Source organism: Helicoverpa zea, chromosome 29, assembly GCF_022581195.2.
Source record: "Helicoverpa zea isolate HzStark_Cry1AcR chromosome 29, ilHelZeax1.1, whole genome shotgun sequence".
Classification (NCBI taxonomy): Eukaryota; Metazoa; Arthropoda; class Insecta; order Lepidoptera; family Noctuidae; genus Helicoverpa; species Helicoverpa zea.
The window spans coordinates 1,751,065-1,779,045 of record NC_061480.1 but is presented as its reverse complement, the minus strand read 5'-3'; the positions used below and the strand labels follow the sequence as shown (position 1 = coordinate 1,779,045).

At 38.8% G+C, this 27,981-nt stretch overlaps 1 protein-coding gene across 1 annotated transcript; it reads left to right on the top strand.

Annotated features, from left to right (window-relative positions):
- Positions 1 to 6,641: 6,641 nt before the first annotated feature.
- On the top strand, positions 6,642 to 27,450 carry LOC124644142. Its single transcript, XM_047183377.1, has 9 exons — positions 6,642 to 7,221; positions 15,246 to 15,329; positions 21,133 to 21,241; positions 22,006 to 22,119; positions 22,800 to 22,954; positions 23,375 to 23,432; positions 24,082 to 24,191; positions 25,239 to 25,316; positions 26,488 to 27,450. The coding sequence occupies exons 1-9, from the start codon at positions 7,216 to 7,218 to the stop codon at positions 26,563 to 26,565; spliced, it is 792 nt and encodes a 263-aa protein (XP_047039333.1). The 5' UTR covers positions 6,642 to 7,215; the 3' UTR covers positions 26,566 to 27,450.
- The last annotated feature ends 531 nt before the right edge of the window (positions 27,451 to 27,981 follow it).

Genomic DNA, 27,981 nt, shown 5'->3' with positions numbered 1-27,981 from the left:
GTATCGTTTGAAATAAGTACAGACAATCTAATAGGTTATAGTTCGGCCATTCAGAGAATGCGTTCCTGACACGTCGCGATTGAACTGACGACGTAACTACATTCATTGATTATTGATATAATAATGTTGTTTTAATGCTCCTCAATTGTTAAAACGGTAAACAACCAGCAAAAATATTTTTATCGTAACTGCAACGCCATTGCAAAGTTACGTCGTCAGTTCAATCGCGACGTGTCAGGAACGCATTCTCTGAATGGCCGAACTATAATACCATTTATTGTTTTTCAAAGAATTCTCCGCGATATTTAATGCACTTTTGCATGCATTAAACCCAGTTCTTGAAATATTTATTCCATTCTGAAGTGGGGGTAGTCAAATTGGCCGATTTGTATGCGTCAACAGCTTTTTCAGGTGTGCTGAAACGTTTACCACGAAGACTTTACTTAATTTTGTGGAATGTAAAACAATCGTTATGCCCACGGATCTATGTCACGGTATGTTACATGTTGGTCTGCGACAATTAACTGCCGCATAGCCTCGATATTATCTTGGGTCATATCGGGTTTTGAACTACCTTCACGTGGCTTGTCTCTAAGGCTAGATTGCCCACTTTTAAATCCTAAATATCAGCGTACTGCAGTCCTAAGGCATGGTTCTGCATCACTAAACACAGAACAATTTTTTTTAAAGAAGTCGCGACAATCCGCTTTTAAAGTTGTAGAAAATTATCGCACGCTTATTTTCCTTCGACATTTCCATTTTTATCCAGAATTGATATAAAAATTTGTATATATCCTCCTAGCCGATTATCAGCTACGGTGATTGTTCTCATATAAGGATATCAGCCAGCTGCGCAGGACATATTAGAGTGCACGAGCATTTGCTTGGACACAGGTGCACTCACTATTCCATAGCGCGATGGGACGACAATCCGACACCACCGGAGAGAGATCACAAGCACGACCGACATCAACGTGCTCTCCGATGCACGGGTGTATCAATCACCAACTTCCAGGCTTCAAACTGCTTAAATTTTTAGCACAAAATTTTGGATTAATTGGATTTGTAATGACGATTCTTAGCTAGTCATGTATTGTCACCAGAACTCAGAGCGTGTGAAAATTTCAACTTAATTGAAGTCGGGGAAGTGGGTCAAAGAAAAGATTCCAAGATTTTCTTACATACATAGTTACAAGTGAAGCTAATATAAACGTGTTAAAAAGTCATCAAGATTGTTTATCTTTAGTTTAGTTCCTGCTCAGATAGAGTATAGGTGGAGATTAAGGTCACCCATCATATGGCTGACCGCGGCAAGCTAAGCTTAATGTTTGTGATTCCATTGTTTAAATAAGATGTTAAATGGTGATATTTTTTGTAATAAATCAATTGTTTTTTGTATTTTTTGGTTGTTTTATTTTGAATACCCAGTTGCAAAATAAAGATACAAATTGTTACTAGGCATATGATGTCCTCCTCGCCGATTATCGGCTACGGCGGCTGTTCTCATTTAAGGAGATTAGCCAGCTGCGCAAGACATATTATAGTGCACGAGCATTTGCGCAGACACAGGTGCACTCCCTATTCCTTCACTCTCATAGCCCGATGGGACGGCAATCCGACACGACCGGTAAGAGATCGGGCGCAGGACCGACATTTACGTGCTTTCCGATGCACGGGTGTATCAGTCACCAACTTCCAGGCTCCGGGCTGCTTTGTGAAAGTCTTCTAAAACCCACAAAGCAATTTCGGCCCGACTCGGGAATCGAACCTGAGACCTCGCGCTCAGCAGCCGCACTTGCGACAGCTAGACCAACGAGGCAGTTGAAGTAGGCATATAAAAAAATGCGAGCGATAATAAATGTCTTTGGTGTCTTCGTGCTGAAACGACTGCACCAATTTTGGTATGCATGCACAAAGCTGGATTAAAACATGAGTCATCTGGATAGCTTTTTCTCAATTATGTTGGGGTCGGCTTCCAGTCTACCGGGATGCAGCTGAGTACCTACCAGTGTGCCACAAGGAACGACTGCCTATCTAAGCTCTTCAACCCGACCCTCGGTAAGACTGTTTGTCATGTTGACTGGTTTCTGACTACCCGTAACGACTGCCAAAGATGTTCAATGACAGCCGGGACCTACAGTTCAACGTGCCCTCCGAAACACAATCAGACAGGTCTCCAAGATATACTGAGAAAGTAAATACAAGCTTAGAAAATTTGCTTTGGTACTTGCCTGACCTGATTGGTTCTTTACTCACTAGGCCGCCACGACTTTTCTTGGTGGTACATTATTATCCGGGTGCGAGAATTAATTCCTTCGGGACGCGGGTGAAACCGCTTTCCTAAGCTAGTCTTACCACAATAACATAACAAAACGGAAATAAGACGGATGTATGAATTATTAATACGTTCATAAACGGCTCGGTTACTCTTACATAAGTCTTTAATTGTTAATTGATAGGTAATCACTTTCACGCGATACCTCTAGTTGTGTATTCTGTAATCTTCAAATTGAGATTGTCAGTTTGAAATTGGTCTATGGATGGTTAAACCTGACATTCATTAGGTCTTCAAACAGGCGTAATAGCTTGCTGAATTCTGTTTTTTAAGAAACCAAGTTAAGCTTCATAGTATAAGTATAGTTTCGGCAAGAAAGTTATCTAAAAACAGGGGTGGATCAAAATGACTCGGGCACATTTATATACTTAAGGGTAAGTACATAAGGGCGTGCATAGGGGAGTACATATGGTGTGAGTAGGATACATAATGGTGAGTCCACACCATACCAACTTCACAAAGACTCATAGAATTGTGTCTGCGCAACAAATCGTGCATCGTCTGAACCAATGATAGATAAGTCTACACAAACATCTTGTCATCATATTATTTCCACTCACACTTAAGATTTTTACTAAGACTATCGTATCCAGTGGACCCACCATAAGGGAGTATATAGGATGAGTACATCTGGAAGTATAGAGACCAGTATAATAAGGCAATACATAAGGGTCAAAGTCAAAGTAAAAAACGATTATTGAAACTAGGCTAGTTTTTAGCACCTTTTCACGTCAAAAATTACAAAAGGACAGCACCCACAAAAGAGGGTACCTAGTACATAAACAAAAGGGAAGGTATGTAACTGGTACATTGGGTAATGCATAGGTGAGTATATAAAGAAGTCGGTATATAAGGGTGTACAATAATGTAGGTACACAGATAAAGGGGATGTAGGTATTCCCCTTATCAAAATAAACCCAACCCGAAATCCCTTGGTAAGACTGATTGTCATACTTTCTGGCTTCTCTTCCCTTATAAACTGCCAAAGATGTATAAATGACGGCCGGGACCCACCACTTTAAAGTGCCTTCCGAAACAGTACAGGCTAGCTAGACTAGACTTAATTTAGAGCACTTCTAGAGCGATCAATTTAGCAATCAACAACCACATCTACTCACCCCCTTATAAGTGGTGAGTATGAAGATATTACGCAACCCAGTAATTATTACATGCGTCTGACCGCGACATATAACCTGGTTAATGCTAACTAGGGTTTGTTGGAACGCGTGATTTTTAACTCATTTCTCCGAGTTCGATATTGATCTAATCGTGGTTATTAAAGTAGACTAGACTTGAAATAAAACAAGTATTGAAACATATGAAAACGTGAAAGTTTTAAGGTTCTTTTGTACCGGAACGACTGTTTACTTTGAAAATTAAACGTCAACATTCACTTATAATACCACAAGAGCTTCAAAATTATCGGGTATTTTCCGATAGGTTCGTTGCAAACAAATGAAGGAGTCAAGTTTTTCAGGTTAAAAAATAACGAGCGCGAAGCGCGAGTGATTTTTCCTGAAAAACTTGACGACTTTATTTGTTTGCAGGGAACCTTGAGGGAAATGCCAGATAATTATGAAGCTCGTGTGGTATTCGGGAGATTATTTTTCCGTCCCAAATGTCGGCCACAACCTGTCAGTTTGACGTAGCAACGACCAGAGAAAATATTCAAAAAATTTTCAGTATAATACCATGTAGGTTGTACCACGTGACGTCGAATGGTGCAATTCTATTGGTCGATATTTGGGTCGGAAAAATAATCATAGTAAACTGGTTTTTTGTCGGTGAACTTGGACCAAGTCTAAGAAAATTTTCAAATCTAAATACCTTTAGGTATTCTCAGTACGTTTGTACAGTATGTACGTTTTCTCTTTCGATTTTCATAGTAAGCAGTACTTTTAAGAAAACTGACGTTTATGTCGGCGTTGAACTTAGGCTCTGGTACATGCTGATCAACGTGGTTCAACCCGTGTCCCGAAGGAACTACTTTCCGCCCACATGGGTAAAAAGTAGCCAGCTCTGTTACGCTTTTACAACATTTTGGTGCATGGATAGGTCTAGGCTTCTTTATAAGGTACGTATTGAATGCTAGCTGCCGACTGCAACTACTAGATACTACTGCTAACTCTAGCGCTGCGTCTGCGGGACTTCTTTCGTGAAATGGGGCAAAAATAGCGGAATGCCACATACGCTTCAATCGTAGGTAATTGAGTCGGGATTGGATCTCAGTCGAACGTGAATCGTATGTCGCTTAAGTAAAATTAAGAGAATCGGGCCCCTGATATAGTGGATAAACGGTTGTTTCAACAAACTGACGTTTACGTTGTCGGTGAACTTGGAATGTTAATAAAAGCCTGCAATCTGTAAAAGTTAGACGGATGCCTTAATTTAAAATACATGTTGATAATAATCGGTTTTTAAGCAGGTCAATAATTAACATGTGAGCAAATAAATAACATTCAATATATTTATTTTCTTGTTTGTGAATATTTTTAATTAGTAAGCGATTAGTGGAATCCACTCGTGACCAAAGGGCTGGCCTATACTTCGGTCAAAGGATATGCATTGCCATCCAGCGTGGCAATGCAGCCAGCCTTTTGGGCACGATCCCAGCTGACAGCGATGCGGATGAATATTTTGATACTTAGTTTCCCTATAATAAGATCATTTTGTAAAACTATTGAATAAAATTAATAAGATAACCCGAAAATGTGACTTGATACTTTTTGTACCGGTAACAAAAGTACCAGGAGCCCATAACTAGCAAAGAGATTGTATACATAAAAACATTCAATTAATTAACATTTTATAGCTCAAATTATGCCTATTATGTATTGACTGCACAGAGTGTGCTATAATCATATAGGTATAGGTAGATATATAGATATACTTGATTAGGTACGCGAATTGCTACATTTTTGATTTTGAAACTAATAAGGTTTGTAGGTAGATGACATAATGAGCGGTCTTATCGCTAAGAGCGATCTATTCCAGAAAACTTTCCATATACCAAATAAACAATATTCGCTGCTGTATCTGTCTGTCTGCGCAAACCTCAAAATCTACTGGACGGATTCCCTCAGTGTTTGCAATAAGAGATAGATTTATTTATGCGGAAATTTAAACGAACGTGCAAAGCCTAGATCTGGGCGGGATGCTATCAGAAGATTAAAAAATAAAAATCTCTTCCTTTTTCAAAAGTTGGTTAAAAACCAAGGCAATTATGTACGTAATTAGTCTGTTCTTATGAAAATATGTACTCACCGGTTACCTTGTTGACCCTCAATTAAACGCCTAAAGCAGTGCGTAGATAAGGTCAAAGTCAAACACAAATAGGTACGTTTATTGAAATTAGGATTTAGTAGATAAATAAGGTTGCGGTATTGTTTCGAAAATGTTGCATGGATTCGAAAGAGTTACCTCGGTCCTTTTACATTAGGAGGTACATGATGGGTTGTAATCAGTAAAAGTCTGATACTGCGGGACCCACTACACCCATAGCAAAAAAAGTCATCTGATATTTCCCCACATCTATAAAACAGAGAAGGTCTACAATCGTCAATCCACCTTCAGCAAGCGTGAAGATTAACGCTCATCCCTTCTATGTAGGCGAAGAAGACTTGCAATGAGACAAAACAAGGCTGATGATGAAAATTTTGAAACATAGATTTGGGACCGCATTATCGAAACAGGTACCTAATATTTTTGGGAGCGCTTTTTTATTTTGTTTCGTTCAAATGGATCCTGATACACCCTGTATCGAATTATCGATTAATTAAAGAAAATATATGACCCTGATTGTTGTCCACGAAAATGTAATAATGTTATATGAAAAGTAAATATAAGAAGTTCAACTTAATGATTCCACAAAAAATACAGCCCCATACCGATTGTATAAAAAAAATATAATGTATAAAAATGTTAAAAGGAAACATTCAAAATCAAAAGTCATTTTATTCAAAGTAGGCTGTAAATCTGCACATTTTGAAGGTCGTAGTCGCTCCTTGTGGCACACTGGTACTCAGCTGCATCCGGTTAGACTGGAAGCCGACCCCAACATAGTTGGGAAAAGGCTCGGCAAATGAGGTATAAATATTTGTTATGTATCTTTCTTAATACAGCATATTGAATATGTGTAATATTTTACACAATTATGACCTCATATCATGAATGTAGTAACCATTTTCATTTTTGTAAACACGCTCGACGCAAGATATTTTCACACAATTGAAATTCATTCGTTTGTTTGTTTGTTTTAACATGCTTATCGGAATTTAGTTCAAACTGTACAAAATCTTTCAGTTGTGGACAATCCTTCTATCGGGGAAGACTAGTTTTTTATTCAGCTGTGTTAAATAGACGCGATGATAGGGTTAAAAAATAGTCATAATTATTATTAGTTACACACGTATTTAAATTAAACTTAAAAAAAAAAAACTAAAATATACCTATGATTCATTTAAAAAGACTGAATGTTTGAGACGTCATATTTAAAGTTTTTAAATACCTATAAAAGAGATATAAATTCCAACGCGTTTGTCTTTGTTATTTGTTTGTGAAAGAAAAGAAAAATAATATTGAAGAAACCATCTTGAAAAAAAATAATACGTTCTCGATTAATTTGTATTTAAATCATATTTCAAGTGTACAACTTGTAAAAAAATCAATCATCCGAATTGAGAACCTCCTTACGTCATTATATTAAAAAAATAAACTTCTGCAATCGGTTCTTTATAGTAAAATTTCGCTACAATCTTCATACGAGTTTTGCTACGGTCTATTGAGCCTTGCTTAACATCTATATATGAGCAGATTTCATAATATTAAACGCATTTTCCGTCTGTCCATCACTTTGTGCGGAGGCCTTTGCAGTTCTGACAATGAGGGTGAGTTATATTTTTTTATTATTTATGTAGTTAACGGTATTTACAGTAATATACAACTAAAACAACAAATAACAATTAACCAAAAAATATTTACTTACAAATAACAAAAAAATTGATATTACAACTAACTAATCTAAGTATTTGAAAAAATCGAATTGATTGAATCGATGAATGATCGAATAAATTTATTTTATTTTATTTATTTACAAGGCACACCAACAACTTATTTACAATTACTTTCGCATATATAAGTTTACAATTATGGTAAGTCCTGCGTAAATAAGTTAATTACAGGTGCGCACAACGCTCAAATTAAATTAAACCAAACCAAACTATACATAACAAAAATAATAAAAAAAAGCAGAATCGATAGAGGCAAATGATAAGAAAGTAATATTTCATAATAGGTACTATTCTAAATTGGCCAATTTTGTGCAAAAATTAATTTACATGAGGCATTTACATTAAATCTATACTAATATTATAAAGCTGAAGAGTTTGTTTGTTTGAACGCGCTAATCTCAGGAACTACTGGTCCGATTTGAAAATTTCTTTCAGTGTTAGATAGCCCATTTATCGAGGAAGGCTATAGGCTACTTTTTATCCCGGTACGGGAAGTAGTGCCCACGGGATGCGGGTGAAATCGCTGGCAGAAGCTAGTTTATTATAAGGATCATGGAAAATGTCAAAATTGTCCGAGCTCCCGCACAAAGAGTTATATTCATTGCAAATTCGTGCCACAGGTGAGCGTTTACCAACATTGGTTCTGTAAAATAAATTACTAGTTAAACAATTTTTATAAATGAGCGTACGTAAATATGGCCAAAGTTCTTTAAAAGATTTTCTAAAAAATCCAACACAGCTATGATACGATGTTCCATCATGAAGGTCCAGTTCATATGTTCCGGCTCCATCATCAGATCAGTTCGACAGTACCATATTATTGTATTGTCATCAGAACTACATACAGCTGAAGCATGACATGACATGACATGACGCTACGATCCTTGGAAGATGGTTAAATTAGTTACCTTAGATTCCATTACATAGATACATACAGGTCGACCCAATAAAAGCATGTTAAAAAGTGATCTTAGTATAAATATTTTGGATATGCGTAAATCCGAAACCTACCTACTTAATAATTAGAAATAATTTAATAGTTAAAATAATTTTAAAAAAAGTCGTGGTGGACTAGGCCACCACGACTTTTTTTAAAATTATTTTAATTAATGGGTAAAGAACCAACCTTTCGTGTATGAGGGTGTGGGTTCGATTCCAGGGTCAGGCAAGTACCAATGCAACTTTTCCAAGTTTGTATGTACTTTCTAAGTATACTTAGACACCAATGGCTGATAAAATATGAAGGAAAACATCTCGAGGAAACCTGGACTATACAGTCTGAAATCACCAACCCGCATTGAGCAAGCGTGGTGATTAATGTTCAATCCTTCTCCGTGTGAGAGGAGGCCGCAGCCCAGCAGTGGGACGATAAAAAGGCTGTAACAGTAATTTAATAATTAATCATTAATTTGTGACACAAATTAATAGCAGCGTTTTACCTGAAATAAAACGCATATTAAATACTTACCTTATTTGAAGCTTACTAGTTTGAGATAGGCACCTACGTGTTTTCCGCTTTTATCTCCGTCCTTTTCTACCCCATATCTTGCATCTCTCTCGCACACCGACCAGTTTCACTCCCCACCAGGCAGGAGGCGACGAGTGTTCTCGGCGGCCACAGTTCGTCATTGAGTCGAAAACACCAGGCAGAAATTAAAATGTAAGCTTCAAATAAGGTAAGTATTTAATATGCGTTTTATTTCAGGTAAAACGCTGCTATTAAATTCTTGACCGTTATTTGAAGCTTACTAGTTTGAGACGTGTTTGTTATCGCCTGGTGGAAGTGGACGCCAATGTGAGCAAAAGCACAATGAAATTGTGTATGTAAATAGGTACTTAGGTACACGAGTAATCACATGTAAGTATGTGTATTGCGTCCTGGAATACTAATGTAATCAAAGTTAACTGGTACTGGTACTCAGCTACATCCTGTTAGACTGGAAGCCGACCCCAACATAGTTGGGAAATGGGCTCGAAGGATGAGTAATAAAAATTAAAAGAGAGATGCAAGAACAAAAGCAAAATTGATTTCATTTTCTAATAGTAATTAACAAAAACATTGCGATACTTCTTAATAACAATAGTAACAAAAATATAGACATTAATCAGCCGGATTAATTAAATAATCGAGATAACTTGCTACTTCTATTTAGTGGGTATCTTTCCCTTCTGTAAAAATGGGCAAATGTATTGCCTGATCGCCAATTACCCTTTGCTAATATATCGTCCAAAAGTATATTGTCAACACAGATTTTGACGCTACCGCCGAGTGGAAGCTTCCTGGGGTTGTAGTTATTCCTGCCTCTTTTAACAATGTCTTAATCCACCCGCATCATCGTTCGGGTGCCTGCCTTTGGTTGGCCTCTAACGGATATAAATAAATTTAAGGAATTAGCCGATGTCCGTCTATCTTCTAACAAGGCTTTAGTCTTTCTGACCCAATACACTGGACTTAGATTTATATTTTCCTGATTATCCATCAAACAACAACCCGACTGCCTATGACTAGAACTGTCGGTCTTAGAGCCAAAGACTGGCCATAAGATTAAATTATCTTTGTTGTTTTTGAAATGTTCTGGGTCTATTGCAAGCAAGGAAAGATCATGGACTCGCCTTTCCGAAACAAGCTAGCAAAAGAAAGAGCAGCAGTGTGCCTGGAAGTTGCAAATGGATTATTCTCGTCTACGTTTACTGCACTTAAGTAGGTTACCAATTGGTCATTGTTCCAGATGGACGGCTTCCCGGGGAACAGGTTTGCTCAGCGCTATTGATTTTAAATTGTGTCCGACTAGAAAGTGTGAACCTAGCTCTCCAGTGGTTTCTGCATTGCATAGTGTAGCTATAACTGACTTGTGTAATAAAATAGTATTGTATGTTAGTTTATTTACTATGTGTAAGTCTGCTAAAAATTGGGTAAGTATAGGTCCAAATAGGGATTCAAGGATTCATAGGATCCAATTTCATACTTTTCGCCCCAATTTAACCATCGACTCCAAGCTGATTGATAAGTGTTGCGTGTGGATTGAAGAAGACTTCAGTCGGAGAGACTCCTTGTCCCTCCCCCCCCCCATTTCCCTGACCTTGGCAGGGGGTATCCCCGTTGCTGTGTCTATCGGTTTCTGCTCGAGGTTCATCAGTGTGTAGGGTACTGCTAATGATCGGGACTTCAAATCTGCTCGCCAAAATACCTGGTGCCACCGAAGGAACTACTATGAGATTAACTCCCGTTCCTGAATTGAGATGACTGAGGACCTACGGTATAAGGTAAGGTGGCGGTAATACCCATGCTAGCGGGTAAGTCAAAACTTGAGAAAAGGGCATCGTGGAACCCCGCTTTCGGGTCCTTCAGATCTAGGGGCACGTAGTACACAACTATGTGTCCCTGGGCTCGCTTCGAGGCAAGTAGGTCCACTGCTGATACAAGATGCCACTCCGGTGGAGGTTTGTGTCGGGAGAGATGGTCTGCCTGACTGTTGAATAGGGCTGGTATATGATTCACGACGTGATAGATTTGATACAGCTCAAGATAACTGAATACTCTTGTACGTCAAGTTCGGTAGGCTCCTTGATCGGGTGCCACCTTGATTTCTTAGATATGACACCACAGTCCCATTTTTGCATTGAAAAATGGCTGTTGATCTCTTTAGCAACTTGCCGTGATTTTCCAGTTAATACTGCAAGCATCTCTTTCAGATCGCAGTGAAAGCCTTTTTCTCTCTCGTTCCATGAACCCATTACGGGAGTTCCGTTCAGTTGTGCCCCCATCCTACATCGGAGGCGTCCGTGGTTATAAGGTGACAGGGAAGTGGCGAATGAATATCCAAGGTTTGGTGGCAGCTGACCAGCCACCACTTTAGATCTGCTAAGGCATCTGCTGGTAGGTTCAACATTGCTATACTCCATTCACCGAGCCGTGAGCCCACAATGTAACCAAAGAATGACACTTTTTCAAAATGGTGGGTATAACCCGACCGATGACAAAAACGTCACATTTTTATGTAAAATGTTCTTAGTATCGTGGTCTTCAATTAAGTAGGGTTCTATGTATGACAGTCAAGACTTCTAGGTTCATTTTACATGTAAACGATTTACTACATATTTCATTAAAATTAAGAAAATAATTTACGGCCTTTATTATACATATTTGATTTCAAATAAGTTTGAAAAGATTGCATAAGTTCCACAGACATCGTTCTAAAATATCATTTCTAATGTTGTCAGTATATTACTTTCGTAGTTATTTTTATAAAATATGATCATTACTTCAATCGTGACTTATAAGAACCCTTTTTATGGTTTGTTCACCGTTTGGCTCACGGTTCCATGAATAGGGTAGGTATAGATTGCTGTTCAACACTGCATTGAGGAAAGTGAGGAGAGCCCGGTAATGCAGTCTGCCGTATGGAACAACGAAAACTTGCGAAGTTTAAAAGTCCTATCAAGCTATGCAGGTCTTCTAAGTTTGTCGTGCTGTTTGTCACGTAGTGCGTTTTGTCATTATCTTGTTGATAATGCTTGCGATTTATTCACTTGCCATCCAAAACGTGGTGCAAATGATCCCAAAGTAGGCAAATATATCTTGGTGAGCCACCAGAAAATCGAGATACACAATTATAAGTAACCCTTGAGTTTTCAAAGTTTGAGCCACCCAAATTGGTCACTGTGGCGAAGGTCTTGGGTGCCGTGCTTAAGCCAAATGGTAGGCACGTAATCTGAAGCAGTCTTCTTCTGTATACTAGTCGAAGAACATGTCTGTGACCTCCGGCTACCGGAAGGTAGAAGTAAGCCTGGGCGAGATCCACTTGCACAGCCATTCGTCTTTCTGAAGAAACTCTAGCACCCGAAAAACATTTATTAAACTGAAGGGTTCCGTAATTATGAACTTGTTGAGAACCTTGAGATTGAGTATTGGACGGTTCTTTCCGTCGCCTTTTGGGCACAAGAAACATATTGGAAAGAAAGCTGGCAGAATTTGCAGCTATCAATAGAACTTTTTGTTTTATCATTTGGGATATGACGACATCCATCTCTTTGGACTCTCTGGTCAAATCTGGCATTATCTATCAAAGGTGGCTCTTGGCCAATGGTATGCGATACCCAGTTATTATTTTTGACAAGAAAGGCGGAGCTCCCATTTCTTTCCATTGGTCTTGATATAATGTTAGGCAACCCGCCTGGAAAGTCATAACTTACGTGCCTTGTTGGACGCATCAAAGTCCGCCTGCGGTCCTGGACGCTTTCTGTTTCCTCTGTTGGACATGGTTCCTATTGTAATTTACTCGTGATATCCCAAGGGAGCTTTTAGAGTTTTGCGTCACACGCCATTCAGCGTGAGTGTGATTACCATTTCCCTTCGAGGGAAGGTTATAATGGCGACTCTTCGAAAGTCGATCCAAAAAGCCACCCTGCGAGGGTAGATTGCAATGATGGTACGACCCGCAACATGCATGATTGGTACCCTGCGAGGGTCCGTGATAATGAGCCGACCCCTGCGGGGGGTGGCTAGTATACTTACTGGTCCCTGCTTTGTAATGATGCTGCGACTCGCAAAATGCAAGATTGGTACCCTGCGCGGGTCCGTGATAATGAAACGACCCCTGTGGGGGGTGGCTAGTATACTTACTGGTCCCCACTTTGTAATGATGCTGCGTCTCGCAACATGCAAGATTGGTACCCTGCGCGGGTCCGTGAAAATGAGCCAACCCCTGTGGGGGGTGGCTAACATACTTACTGGCAGTCCTAGGCGGAGCGTACCAAGTCTTTCAAGGCCGAAAAGCATCACACGCCGAGATAATGAGCCGACCCCTACGGGGGGTGGCTAACAGACTTACTGGCAGTCCGAGGGGAGCGTACCAAGTCTTTCAAGGCCGAAAAGCATCACACGCCGAGATAATGAGCCGACCCCTACGGGGGGTGGCTAACAGACTTACTGGCAGTCCGAGGGGAGCGTACCAAGTCTTTCAAGGCCGAAAACCATCACACGCCGTGATAATGAGCCGACCCCCATGGGAGGTGGCTAACAGACTTACTGGTAGTCCGAGGGGAGCGTACCAAGTCTTTCAAGGCCGAAAAGCTTTCTTGACACCATCAGCCCTCTTCAAGTGCGGTAGTGATCAGTCCGAACTAAGGAGATGCTGGTTGGACCGCACCTCACACCATTCTTTTTTGTCAAACCGTTGAACGCCTTGCAGGATTGAACTAGGGCCACAGGTGCCTTAGGAACTTCGGGCTTGCTTTCTTTTCCATAGTCACGTGCACGGGCTGTGGTAGCTTTATTATTTACCGCATCTGTATTTGCTTTATAAGTCACTCATTCTGAAAACAAATTACTGAAAAAAAAGTACACGGAAGAAACTCGTGACAAAAAAGGGGTAGATGTACAAAATATTAACACTTGATTTCGCAAAATCGAATATCGAACGGTAAAACCGTTAACAAATTGTATAAAATATTATAAACTCACCTGTGTTCTGCGAGAGCACTGAGTTTATTTTTCAACGAAATACTACAGCGGTTGGTTAGACAACCTTCTCGGGCGGAAAACAAGACGCCAATGACGAACTGTGGCCGCCGAGAACACTCGTCGCCTCCTGCCTGGTGGGGAGTGAAACTGGTCGGTGTGCGAGAGAGATGCAAGATATGGGGTAGAAAAGGACGGAGATAAAAGCGGAAAACACGTAGGTGCCTATCTCAAACTAGTAAGCTTCAAATAACGGTCAAGAATTTAATGATTAATTATTTCATTTCATTAAAGTTGTCTCAAAAAGGCGTGTTGGCTTCGGCCCCACGTTCGCCTTCCAAAAATACGGGACTCTATAGTCCCGAGGTCTGGTAGAGATATATAAAAATAAATAATTATATGTAGGACCTGTAAGATAAATGTAATTATGTAGATATGTCGTTATATTTGTCACTCTTTCACGCTAAAACTAGTGGATGAATTATGAATAGCTTAATTTATCAGTATAACATACAGGCTGTTTTTTATCCATGTATGAAAATTGCATCCCTCGGAACGCGAGCGAAACCGCGGACAGAAGCTAGTACCTACCTATAAAAAAAAATGATAAAAAGCCTTTTTTATTTCTTGTAAATTAAATATGTAAACAAAATAAAATACTGCGTATATAATAAAAATATTAATAATTCTTAGAATTATTTCAGTACCTATCTGTTGTTTGTAAACACTTACTTAACTATGCATTCCATGTATGCATTTCTGTCTTTTTATTATGTACTTTATTTTAACTTAGAATCAGCCTACTGCATACCGTAATTACCGTGCTCTTGCTATTAATATAATACTGGAAGTATATAATACGGAAAGATTTTTAGGGTTCCGTACCCAAAGGGTAAAACGGGACCCTATTGTTTTGGCTCCTCTGTCCGTCCGTCACCAGGCTGAATCTCATGAACCGTGATAGTTAGAGAGTTCACAGATGATGTATTTCTGTTGCCGCTATAACAACAAATACTGAAAAGTAGAATATAATAAATATTTATTTACTCCCATACAACAAACGTATTTTTTTTGCTCATTTTCTAAATAATGGTACGGAACCCTTCGTGAGCGATTCCGACTCGCACTTGGCCGGTTTTTTATTTTTGAACGGTCTAGTAGCTTCTGAGATCAGCGTGTGCAAGTACACAAACTTTTCAGCTCCAAATATAGTATGGATTATGGATATATATGTAAGTAGGTACTGTCAAATTAAAGTATATTAATTAAAAAAAAAATTGTGAAAGAGTAACATACAAACATACGTTCTTACAATCTTTCGCTTTTATAATATTAGTAGTATTACTTTAAACTCAAGTTTTAAAAATATCCGAATCAAACCGACGGTTACCCATCCATAATTTCACCGCGATGTATTAACTTAACTTAAATATTATTACAGTTGATATGCTTCTGGTGTTTCCTGCTCGCGGCGGCAGTCAGAGGTCAAAATAACAACTACTATGCACCACAGACCTTTCACCAAGTAAGTACATCAATATTTAGAACAGTTTCTTTAAGCCCTTGTTTCGGAGAGCACGTTAAACTGTAGGTCCCGAAATGAAATGAAATGATTTATTTGCTATGAATGTAGGTACAATAAATTTAAATTAAGAAAATAGTGTTCAAAATTTCAATGAATATAAATTAATAATAGTGTGAATACAAAAAATATATTTAAAAAAAGCGTGGGGTGCTTTTTTAAGGTATTATCGAAATGAAAATCACTCTACTCATATCTGTCAATAAAATATTTATAACTATTGACACCATGCACCCCACGCTTTTTTTAAATATATTTTTTGTATTCACACTATTATTAATTTATATTCATTGAAATTTTGAACACTATTTTCTTAATTTAAATTTATTTTCTATTTTTTAGTTCGGTTTTCTATAAAAAGCGTGTTTTTTAGTTTTTTTTAAACTATTATTTATTTTCTACTTTTTAGTTTTTTTGTTTAAAGCTTTTCAGTGATACGAATAGTTGTCACTATCCATACAAGTGGGAAGTTCTCATCAATACAAAGAATATAAGTCCAAACGAGGTATTTTACATATTCAGTTGTCGAGTTCCCTCGACTTTCTCTGGTTTCCATCATCAGGTCAGCTCCCAACCTTCACTGTTGCAAAGGTCTTGTCAATACAAATAATTTAAGCCCAAACACGATGTAGTTTACATATTCAGTTGTCGACTTCCCTCGACTTTCTCTGGTCTCCATCATCAGGTCAGCTCCAAACCTTCACTGTTGCATAGGTCTTGTCAATACAAATAATTTAAGCCCAAACACGAGGTAGTTTACATATTCAGTTGTCGAGTTCCCTCGACTTTCTCTGGTCTCCATCATCAGGTCAGCTCCAAACCTTCACTGTTGCATAGGTATTGTCAATACAAATAATTTAAGCCCAAACACGAGGTAGTTCACATATTCAGTTGTCGAGTTCCCTGGACCCTCTCTGGTCTCCATCATCAGGTCAGCTCCAAATCTTCACAGTTGAATAGTGCTTTTAGGCGTACACCTGAGTGTCAAGTTTTTACCCTATGTATGCCTACAACTTTCGAAGGTTGCCCTCGATTTCTCAGGTTTCCATCATCAGATCCTGACCTGATGACTATGGGACCAACTGGCAGCTATTCTGAGTCGAACAAAAAAAGAATCACGTAAATCGGTCTATAAACCTCGGAGTAATCGATGTGTATGTGTAACCTCCTCCTTTTTGGGAAGTCGGTTAAAAATTGAATAATTTTATCAAATTAGTGTATTGTCATCGGTCCTCAATAAATCTACAAAGTTTGAACGAAATCTGGCCGTTTAAAGTGGGTCAAAATCGCGCCCAAAGAAGTCGGTTACAAACCTACAAACATACAGGTGAAGCTAATAAAAAGCGTGTAAAAATATGGTGTTAAGTGAAAGAAGAGTCCAGTACATTCTACCATGAGGCATGCAAAAATTTATATATATTTTTTTTAAATGCTATTATTTATCGTATATCAAATGGTGTTAAAATATAGTCCAAAATTCTCAATTTGTAGCTTTGTGTTCAAGTAATACAATGTCAATAATAAAAAAGTAATTTAAAAAACGATGGTACAATGTCAATAATAAAATAATACAATAAAAAACAAAAACGATGGTAAGACTAAAATAAAAAACATAATATAAATGGTAAAATTGGGAGTCATGAAGAAATTATTTTTTTATAAATAATCATAATATACATTCGTCGTCCAAAAAATCATCTATTGTATAATAACATTTTTCAACCAGCAATTTTTTTTATTTTTTTTTAAATAATTCTTATATACAGTTTTTTATACTGTCAGTGATCAGGTATTTTATTGTATACCATTACCACCACCATACCCGGCTGTCATTGAACAATAAGAACAAACTGAGAATTCTAAGCTATCATTGAACATCTTTGGCAGTCGTTACGGGTAGTCAGAAGCCAGTAAGTCTGACAACCAGTCTTATCAAGTGATATTAGGTTGCCCGGGTAACTGGGTTGAGGAGGCCAGATAGGCAGTCGCTCCTTGTGGCACACTGGTACTCAACTGCATCCGGTTAGACTGGAAGCCGACCATGACATAGTTGGGAAAGGCTCGAGAGATGATGGTTTTTCAACCCTTTTGATTACAAGACCCTTTATGAATGAAGAAATATTTCTAACCCTACGCGTTGCTTTTTTTAAGTATTTTATTTCGTAAAAAAACATTTGTACAAAGTAGGCTGAAAAACAGCACTTTTCGATCGTCAGGATTACATGAGACAGCCCCCAAAACGTCCGCCCTTCACCACTTCCTATGTGTTATTGCTGGGAAGACGAAGTGGCGCAACAAACTCCCCAGCAACACATGTCTGTCATTCTTATGAAAAAAATCTTACTGATTTCAATACAATTCATACGGAATTTCAATACATTTATGTCATTCATAATATATGAAATATGTATGTCTTTCATATTAAAAAGAAATCATCTTAATGATTTCAATACGTTTACTAAAGAATTTCAATACAACACTTATGTTATTCATGATACATTTACGAAATTATGTAATGAATGGTGTAATGAGATATCTAAGTATTTACATATATTAAAAGATGTCTTTGAACAATATTTATTTATTTATTTACACATACCTAACAGATGGTTGGAATATCATATTTTTTTTTGCATTACAAATGATTTATCTTGAACTAATATCGCAGTACGAGTTTTATAAAGTCCACCATTGTTACAAAAAATGTCATAAATGAAGTACCACTGGACCGCTTTGTGCAAATTTCACATTTCTATATGCAGACTAGCTGATCCTAACAAACTTCGTATCGTTTAAACCTTCCCTGGACCTCTCTGAACATTTTAAAACCAAAATAAGCCAAATCGGTCCAGCCATTCTCGAGGTTTAGATTAAACTAAAAATCAGTTAATTAGATGATGTCATATGTTGACAAATTGACGTAATCAATAAGGCAATATACGTACGATATACAATATACACCGTATTTGCAAATAAATGGTATTCAGTCACCGAGTACGTTATACTATTGTCTTAATCAAAACATAAACGCCAGATTTCTTAAAACAACTGTTTATTTTGAATTTTCTTTCAAGTTTCAGACTAAACAGTTTTCATAAAGGAAAATGGGCGTGGAAAATAACAATGCCTAAGTAAATAATAATAGTAGTTTATGTCAGAAGAAGGTCCATGAATTGTAAGGAAAATGCTAAGGTACATAATTATTATGACAAAACTGGCTCCTAGCGGTTTCAATCGCGTTCTATGGAGACTACTTCACAAACTGAGATAATTTTTCAAATGGTACATGTCAAATAAGTAATTTTATTTCATCTAAGCCTTTACAAGCACTTATGATCATCAAAAAATATAAATAAACTTGATTCTAGTTGCCGATTCCAAAAGTAGCTTCCCATGGAGAAGAACGGGCAAGAAAATCTATAGTTACTGCCTTTTCTCAACTACATATGTCGGGGTTGGCTTTCAGACTAACTGGGTGCAGCTAAGTACCACTGTGCCACATGGAGCGATTGCCTATCCGACCTCCTCAACCCAGTTATCCGGGCAACCCGACACCCCTTGATTGGAATGGTTTCAGACTACCTGTATCGACTGCCAAAGATGTTCAAACGACAGCCGGGACCTACTAAGCTAACGTGCCTTCCGCAACACTGTCATTGGTCTCCAAGATATACATAGAAAGTACATACAAAACTTAGAAAAGTTGCATTGGTACTTGCCTGAGCTGGAATCGAACACACACTCATACTTGAGAGGTTGGTTCTTTACCCACTAGGCCACCACGACTTACCTACGATACTCATTAAGTATTACTAATACATAGTTGCTTCACATAATTGGAACAGTTAAAATCGTAACATTCTTAGCTAAAATTAATTGAACTGTGACCAAATAGTATGCGGGCAGTGGACTGAGACTGCTAATTAAACTTGAGCAACTGTTGATCCATCACTTTTCATACTCACTAGCTTTTTATGTCAAGCCCTAGTTTACAAACTTCTTCTTCTTTCGTGTCGATGGCATGTCTTACAGTGAGACTACACTTTGTCAGCCCAATATGTAGCCAGAGCGAGAGCTCGGCCTGATACGCTCATTAGGTCCTCCCGCGAGCAAGTTTCAGGGCACAGTGGACATGCGATGAGGTGCGACATGGTCTGCATACAGTTTACAAACTGAGAATTCAAAGCTGTCATTGAACATATTTGGCATTCGTTACGGGTAGACAGAAGCCAATAAGTTTGACAACCAGTCTTAAAAAGTATGAGGATGCATACTAAACTGGGTTGACGAGTCATAGGCAGTTGTTACAGCCTTTTTATCGTCCCACTGCTGGGCACAGGCCTCCTCTCACAAGGAGAAGGATTGAGCGTTAAAGGCAGTTGCACCTTGTAAAATAATGGTACTCAGCTGCATCCGGTTAGACTGGAAGCCGACCTCAACATAATTGGGAAAAGGCTTGGCAGATGATTATGATAATTCAAACCTCGTCGGTCGTGATATCGGGACCGTTTCGGTGTCAGGCCGAAATCGCATTGCGGGTTTAAGAAACTTTCACAAAGCAGGCTGAAGTCTGGAAGTTAGTGATTGATACACCCGTGCATCGGAGAGCACGTAAATGTCGGTCCTGCGCCTGATCTCTCTCCGGTGGTGTCGGATTGTCGTACCATCGCGCTAAAAGAGTGAAGGAATAGTGAGTGCACCTGTGTCCAAGCAAATGCTCGTGCACTATAATATATGTCTTGCGCAGCTGGCTGATCTCCTTAAATGATGAAGCCACCGTGGCTCGACCCGTGTGGCTTCATCAGGCTATAGCCACGAGTCACGAGCCCCTTACTCAATGTTTATCACCTTAAAACTACACCAAAATCACAATACCTCTTTTTCGTCTCCCCAAGTCGTTAAACCCTTCTTCGAGTCCTTCCCTGAGACATCAAAAAGTACCAGGACAGCATAAATTCTAAGATACATATGTGACAGGTAGATCCCGTTCTGTTCAAACCATTGGATCGCCCTTGGAACCAAAAGAATATAGTAAGAAAACTTTCTATACAGGGTTTATGACCAAACGGTAGCTTATGACCTATCTACGTAGATGGAAATCGGTGTTTCAATAACTTATCCATCTATTTATGTGCTTTCTAGAGATAGAACTTTGACGTTAGCCCCATACTATATAGTCATGTCATGTTCTTATCTCTAGTAAGTTAATCGACAGATGGATATGTTTTCGAAATGACGGTGGATTTTACGAAATATTTAAAGATTATCTGTAGGTTTCTGTGTACATAAATCCATTTATAGAAATAATATTTTTAAAGTTATATAATTGAAGATTTTAATAAATATATATTTTTTTTTAGTTCATTTGGACAGTGAAATTATTTCATGTATTTTGCTATTTTAAGTCATTTTCGGACGTCGAAAATTAGGGCAAGGGTGCATGCGTAAGACAGATATTTGGTGAAAACCTAGTACATACAGTAGAGTCGCTTTGTTTGTTGAAATTCACAACATTTCTGTAAAAATCTTATTTTTCTAGAATGATCCATACCAGCGACCGTAGTTCTCACCAGCTTATTTCTTATTATTTTAAATATAGGAGTTTATTATTTTAAATATAGGACTGGAGTACATGCATGAAGCGCCAAATAGCGATTTTCAGAAATAAAGAGTTCTTGCAAACTGTGGAGCTGGATTCTTTGTTCCTTGAAATCTACCATTTTCTGTAAAAATCTATTTTTTCTAGAATGATCCATATCAAAGGGCGTTGTTCTCGCCGGCTCCGAATGACGTGAACGCACAAAGTACTACCGTGGTAGACCCATGGAGACCAGCGCCAGTCAATGAGTGGAAAGGTAAAATATGACAGATACATCCGATCCGATCTCCTCCTTGATATAAAGTCGGCTAGTGAAAAATAAATAGAAAAGAAAGATAAATAAAAACTAAATAAATGGCTAACTTTATTTTTAACATTTTAACTTTATCCGTCTTACCACAAAAACTTTTTAACGTCAGTTTAAGACTTGTCTAAAAAAATGTCAAATTATGACGTTGACATAAGGTTCATTTTGCAGCCAAAATTTTATTAGACAAGTGTAAAACAGGGTTTAAAGTTTTTGTAGTAAGGCCCTATATGTTTAACCGGGACAATATCGATGTCGAATTTTTCATCTATATTACAACACCGAGGATGTGTAGGTATTACAATTCACTAGGATTTTCCGCAGATTGATAGATATTTTTGAGAAAATATACTGTATAATATATGATTAAAAGATGATATTGATTTGTAAGCACGGAATTATAATTGTTAATTTAATACTTTAGAAAAGTCGTAAAAATTTATAATTACAATAAGTTAGTTTTTGTTTTTAACAGCCAGTTTCTTCATCAAAAGTAAAATCCAAAGTAATGTCATAAAGTAAAAGTAACGGTCAAACTCGATTTTTCAAGGCTAAAGTAACAGCAAAACTAATAGAAAAAACGAATTTGACCGTTACTTTTACTTTATGACAATATTTTGGCTTTTACTTTTGAAGAAGAAACTGGCTGTAAGACAACATTTTTATTGAATTCGATCTTTTATCCCTATTTATCAAAATCGTTGTAATTTCAGAGCGCACCACAGCGGGTCCTATAATACCTAAAGCGGAGCCGTGGCGTCTGCCGTACGGACTCACCAAGGAGCAGCAAGCGGCCATCTTGCACCACAAACAATCACTGACTTCAGGTACAGAACATTCACAGATATTTAAAAAAAATGTGTCACACGAGCGGGTGAGTCATACTTCTGTGTGTAAAACATGCACATAGTCATTTAAATAAAACTACCTTTACAGATTTTATCGCGGTTATATTATTATTATTTAGTCCCAACGTTTCGGATCCTTTACGGCATTTAACGGCATCCATGGTCACGGGCAGACTACCGACTGTCTGCCCGTGACCATGGATGCTGTAACCGCGATAAAATCCGTAAAAGTCGTTTTATTTAAATGTCTAATATTCGCGAGTAAGTGTCAGTAATCAATATGCACATATTATGGATTTTTGTATGCGTAGGCAATGGGCGAGTTGCTAGTAAATACAAAAATAATGTGCATGTTCTTTTTCCGCTCGCGTCCCGATTGAACTATTTCCCTCATATGGATAAAAAGTAGCCTGTATATATTGTTGTTCTGGCTGTCAGATTTACTGCCAGGTTTCATCAAAATCCAGCTACCTACTACTTAGTGTTGCGCGAAAGAGGAACATACCTACCTACATCCATACAAAGTTTCGCGTAAATTTTTTAGAAGGAATAAAATCAGAGATTTTTTGGCATTGCAGAACATTCTAGTCTCTAAATTATCATAAGGATAAACTTATGAAGTAACCTGCTCTGGACTCAAAATACCCTATTACTTCCAGACGGCGCATTCCGCTTCGAGTACGCATCAGACAACGGTTTGGCAGCTGGTGAACAAATAGAGCCTGATGGCTCCAGGGTCGGCGCCTACCAGTACAAGGACCCCAGTGGACAGCTCGTCAAGCTCAAGTATAGGGCCGGGAAGGACGGATTCCAGGTAAGGATTATTAAGCATTTCATTGTCAATGAATACTACAAAGTCATGGTTAAATTGATTTATTAAAATTAGTTCCACAAGTACTTTATTACGTCAAATTGATGATGATGTGTTCCTTGCCGATTTTTAGTTGTTCTAGAAACACACAGACATGTTATAGTGCACGAGCATTTGCTTGGACACAGGTGCACTCACTATTCTTTCAATCTCATAGTCCAATGGGACGACAATCTGACACGACCGGAGGGAACGACATTTACGTACTCTCAAATGCTAAATTCTGGGTTCCATAAAGCAATTTTGTCTGACCCGGGACCTCGTGCATAGGAGTCGCGCTTTGTGACAACTAGACCAACGAGGTTATGAAATTACCTATATTTGTACTTTCTAGGTAAACTTATCATGATGCATCTCTTACAGATCTTGGAGGGCAGCCATTTACCAAAGAGTCCGGAGCCTGTTCCCCCCAGCAACGCAGGTTAGTACTATATGCGATGTTTTATCTCACCAAAGCGGGCGAGCCATACATGTGTGTACATGACGACTCCGTCACTAGCATAAAACCTTATTTTTTTTAAAATAACTTTCTAAACTCTTAAAATTATCTTATTTTTTATGACTTTTTTGTTTTAAGGTAAGTTTTGAATTCTTGCCGACTGCAACTGTCGACCGCACTTGATCATTATATCGATGTCTGATATCTGAGGGCGACTGCACGTGCTGCTGCCGCTTCGATCCAAAACGGTTTCATGTACATACAAACCAGTAGTGCAGCTGCGGCCGACTTCATGCAGTCGCGGCTTGTGCGGTCCGCAGCATTCAAAACGTACCTTTAGACTTTGGTACATTGAATTATAAATCTTTGGAGTGACTGCGATTTAGGACATATTAATTACTAGCTTCTGCCAGCGGTTTCACCCGCATCCCGTGGGAACCTCGGCACGAACCCGGATAAAAAGTAGCCTATAGCCTTCCTCGATAAATGGGCTATCTAACACTGAAAGAATTTTTCAAATCGGATTTATTTTGAGATTAGCGCGTTCAAGCAAACAAACAAACAAACTCTTCAGCTTTATAATATTAGTATAGGTATGTAAAACACGTCTAAATAATTATGCCTGTTTCAGACAACTACTACCAGCAGGCGTACGCGCAGCAGAGACAGCAGTACAACCTGCAGCAACAGTATAATCAGCAGAAGCCCAACCCAGCCCAACAGAACTGGGGACAGAACCAGGTAACAACCAAACAACCACTAGCTTCCTATTGAGATACTCTCATCCATGGAGTACAAAATGGACGAGGAACGTTTCTGTTTTCGCTCTTATACGCCTTCGTCGGACCTGAGCATGTTACGCAATACTAAAAATAAATAAGATAAATAATGTCGGGACTTCTTTTCACACACGGTCGGTTAGCCCCATACTAAGTTATTAATTAACTTGTGTTATGGGTGCTAACACAACTGATAAACTACATATGTATATACATATTTATAAATACATATTGTAACACCCAGACCACGGCCAACAAGCATGCTCATAACACAAATGTCGACCGAACCGGGAATCGAGCCCGAGACCTCAGGTCCGGCGTGACCATTGTGCCATCGACGTCGTCAGAAAATCGTTGAGAGATGTCTCAAAGAACCCGAATGCCTCATTAGTTCACTCGTAACAGATCGTTTTGGTCATGCCCACCGTAGGAATTTGACTTAGAAGAAAAAAGCACCTGACTTACCTGCATATAATGGTATCTCCGCTCATCTTTATTTACTCCGTAGCGGTTGAGAATCCTCCTAGCTTGATAACAAAGTGGTAGTAGTAGATATGTTATATAGAACAGTCCTTTTTTTTTCCGACGTCAAAAATCATCAAATGACCCCTCCCGCTGTGGGTTAGCAGCATTGAGGGAGTGTCAGACTCTTACTGACTAAAAACCGTCGTGTTCCGTCATAGGCCTTTTATGTACCAGGGCCGCGGTATCTCTTTCGAACAACCCGCAGCCCCGGCAGGCCTTGGCCCTGCTGGGCCCCGCTGGGGTTGCTGACATCTCTTTGAGTATAGAACAGTCCTCCAGCTGTGATTGTTGAAGTGGTTTCTGATTTTGCAGTGTTTTTTTTTTGTTTTTAAATATTGACGATTTCATCTGTACCTGTAATTCTATAGTAACAAAACATGTTTTGTTTATTTGTGCCGCAAGGGCTCCGAAACTTTAGAACTGATTAAAAAAAATGTGCAGCCATTCTCTGCGATAGGGTACTAAATGTGCTCTTCCTCCTCAGGGTCCCTCAGAACAGCGTCCCGCTGGTAACCAGTACTTCGTCTCCAATTGGAGAGGTCAAAACGAGGACGACGGACAGGTAAGAACATCAACTGCGTAGCCTTTTCTCAACTATGTTGGGGTCGGCTTCCAGTCTAACCGGATGCATCTGAGTACCAGTGCTTTACAAGGAGCAACTGCCCTATCTGACCTCCTTAACCCAGTTACTTGGGCAACCCAATACCCATTGATAAGACTGGTGTCAGACATACTGGCTTCTGACTACCCGTAACAACTGCCAAGGTTCTCACGGGTATTCAGAAGGGATCCACCAATTTAACATGCTTTCCGAAACACGCGACGTTGGCAGTCGTTATGATATTGATGGTTACTCATCATCATCATCATCATCATCATCTCAGCCATAGGACGTCCACTGCTGAACATAGGCCTCCCCCTTAGATCTCCACAGATACCTGTTGGAGGCGACCTGCATCCAGCGTCGACGGCGACCTTTATAAGGTCGTCTGTCCACCTGACCAGATGAGTAACCGTTGATGGTTGCTACTACCTGCTCCAAGCGTTGCTTAACCGTATGAATTATGATCGATAGACGCTCTCTTTCTTCTCGTCGTATATAAGTCGTGGTGGCCTAGTGGGTAAAGGACCAACCTCTCAAGTATGAGGGCGCGGGTTCGATCCCAGGTCAGGCAAGTACCAATGCAACTTTTCTAAGTTTGTATGTACTTTCTAAGTATATCTTAGACATCATTGACTGTGTTTCGGATGGCACGTTAAACTGTAGGTCCCGGCTGTCATTGAACATCCTTGGCAGTCGTTACGGGTAGTCAGAAGCCAGTAAGTCTGACACCAGTCTAACCAAGGGGTATCGGGTTGCCCGGGTAACTGGGTTGAGGAGGTCAGATAGGCAGTCGCTTCTTGTAAAGCACTGGTACTCAGCTGAATCCGGTTAGACTGGAAGCCGACCCCAACATGATTGGGAAAAAGGCTCGGAGGATATATAGACGCTCTCTTTCTTACAAATAAGAGATTTTTTAAATAAAATTATGGAATCCAGCATTACTTTGCGGAAATCCATGATATGTTTGGAAAAATATGTAGCGTTAATTTTCACGAGACAGTTACAAACACAGATTGGATACTCGCCGTGTTTCGCCCCTCCACGGAGTATCTTCACAAGATGTTAACTCGTCGACCGCGAAATTTTTACTTAGTTTAAACATTTATTATATATTTTTTTTTTATTACAGTACCGTGAAAATGAAGTAGACAACGCGAACAAACCGCACAGCTTCGGGGATGGTTTTGCGTTCGCGTTTCAAGGATAAAAACTATTTGAAGCCTGCTATTTATCATAATTAACAACATCTATTTAATTTATTGTCATCTTCCTGCCCTTTTCCCAAGTTATCTGAGGTCGGCGCAATATGTTTTTTCTTCCATTTCTCTCTTTCAGACGTTATACTAATATCGACATACTTCTTTTTCATGTCCTCTTTCAGGCAGTTATATAAATCTGTATCTGTATAAATTATAACATTTAAAATTAAACTTAGGTATACTTTGATAAAGTAGGGGTTAAACACTTTTTTTACTTCTTACTGATATAAATTATATTCTAAAACCTTTCTTATGGAACCCTCTATCTATAATTGAAGTTAGAAAATCCATGTAGTATTTTCTGAGCTAATTGACGGACGCGCCTTATTTTGATAAAATTGACATTACTTCAAGAAGGAATTTTAAAACTAGGATCCACAGTTTACTGAGGGAACTATTTTCCGCACTCGGATAAAAATAAGTTTTTTATGGTGACGTATCTGCTAATAATATTTAAATATCTCCGTTCAGCTGTTTTGCACAACTATGAAGAAGTTACAAAATAACACACACTCAGAATGTTTTGTTAGTTTTCATAATGTTAGTGTGATATATAGTTACCGGCACGAATCTTGAGCTCTGACCTTCACCTGCGCAGAAGTAATGAAATGAGGCGCAGGGGCGGGCTAAAGCGGCATAACCGTCACTCGGGATTGGTTATTTGCTAATAAACACTTCTGCGCAGATGTAGGTCAGAGCTCAAGATTCGTGCCGATAACTATACCCTAATTAAAGAGATGTTGCTAATTATGGCTTAACTTAACGTACTCTCTTACTTAAGTGTGTATAATAATATTATTAAGTAAATTATATAATGAATACATTTGTAACTATTTCTTGTTTATTTTACAACCTAAACATACCAATCTTTGATAAAGTATTATTAAAAATAAGGACGTCCAGACCGATTTTCACGGCGGCGTGTTCTCATACAAGGAGATGAGCAAGCTGCACAGGACGTATTATAGTGCACGCACATTAGCTTGGACACAGGTGCACTCACTATTCCTTCACTCTCATAGCGCGACAGGGCGACAATCCGACACCACCAGAGAGAGATCAGGGGCAGGACCGACATTAACGTAGGTACTCTTCGATGCACGGGTGAATCAATCACCAACTTAGAAACTCCAGGGGCCCGATTCTCCTAATTTTACTTAAGCGCCATTCGATTCACGTTCGACTCGATTCGACTGAGATCCAATCCCGACTCGATTACGATTGAAGCGTATGTGGCATTCCGCTATTTTTTCTTAGAAATAAACGTTTTTATCCTTTTCTGTCATTCAATAATGAATCATTTTGTCTGCAAATGATTTACGATTGCAAAATGATTGTACAGCAAACTACCGTATAGACCAAAA

Bases quoted from the DNA above. Each gene is read 5' to 3' on its own strand.
- LOC124644142 (XM_047183377.1), top strand. The intron at 15,330-21,132 runs GTAAGTACATCA...TATTTTTTCTAG, and splicing joins CACCACAGACCTTTCACCAA to AATGATCCATATCAAAGGGC. The intron at 22,955-23,374 runs GTAAGGATTATT...CATCTCTTACAG, and splicing joins CCGGGAAGGACGGATTCCAG to ATCTTGGAGGGCAGCCATTT.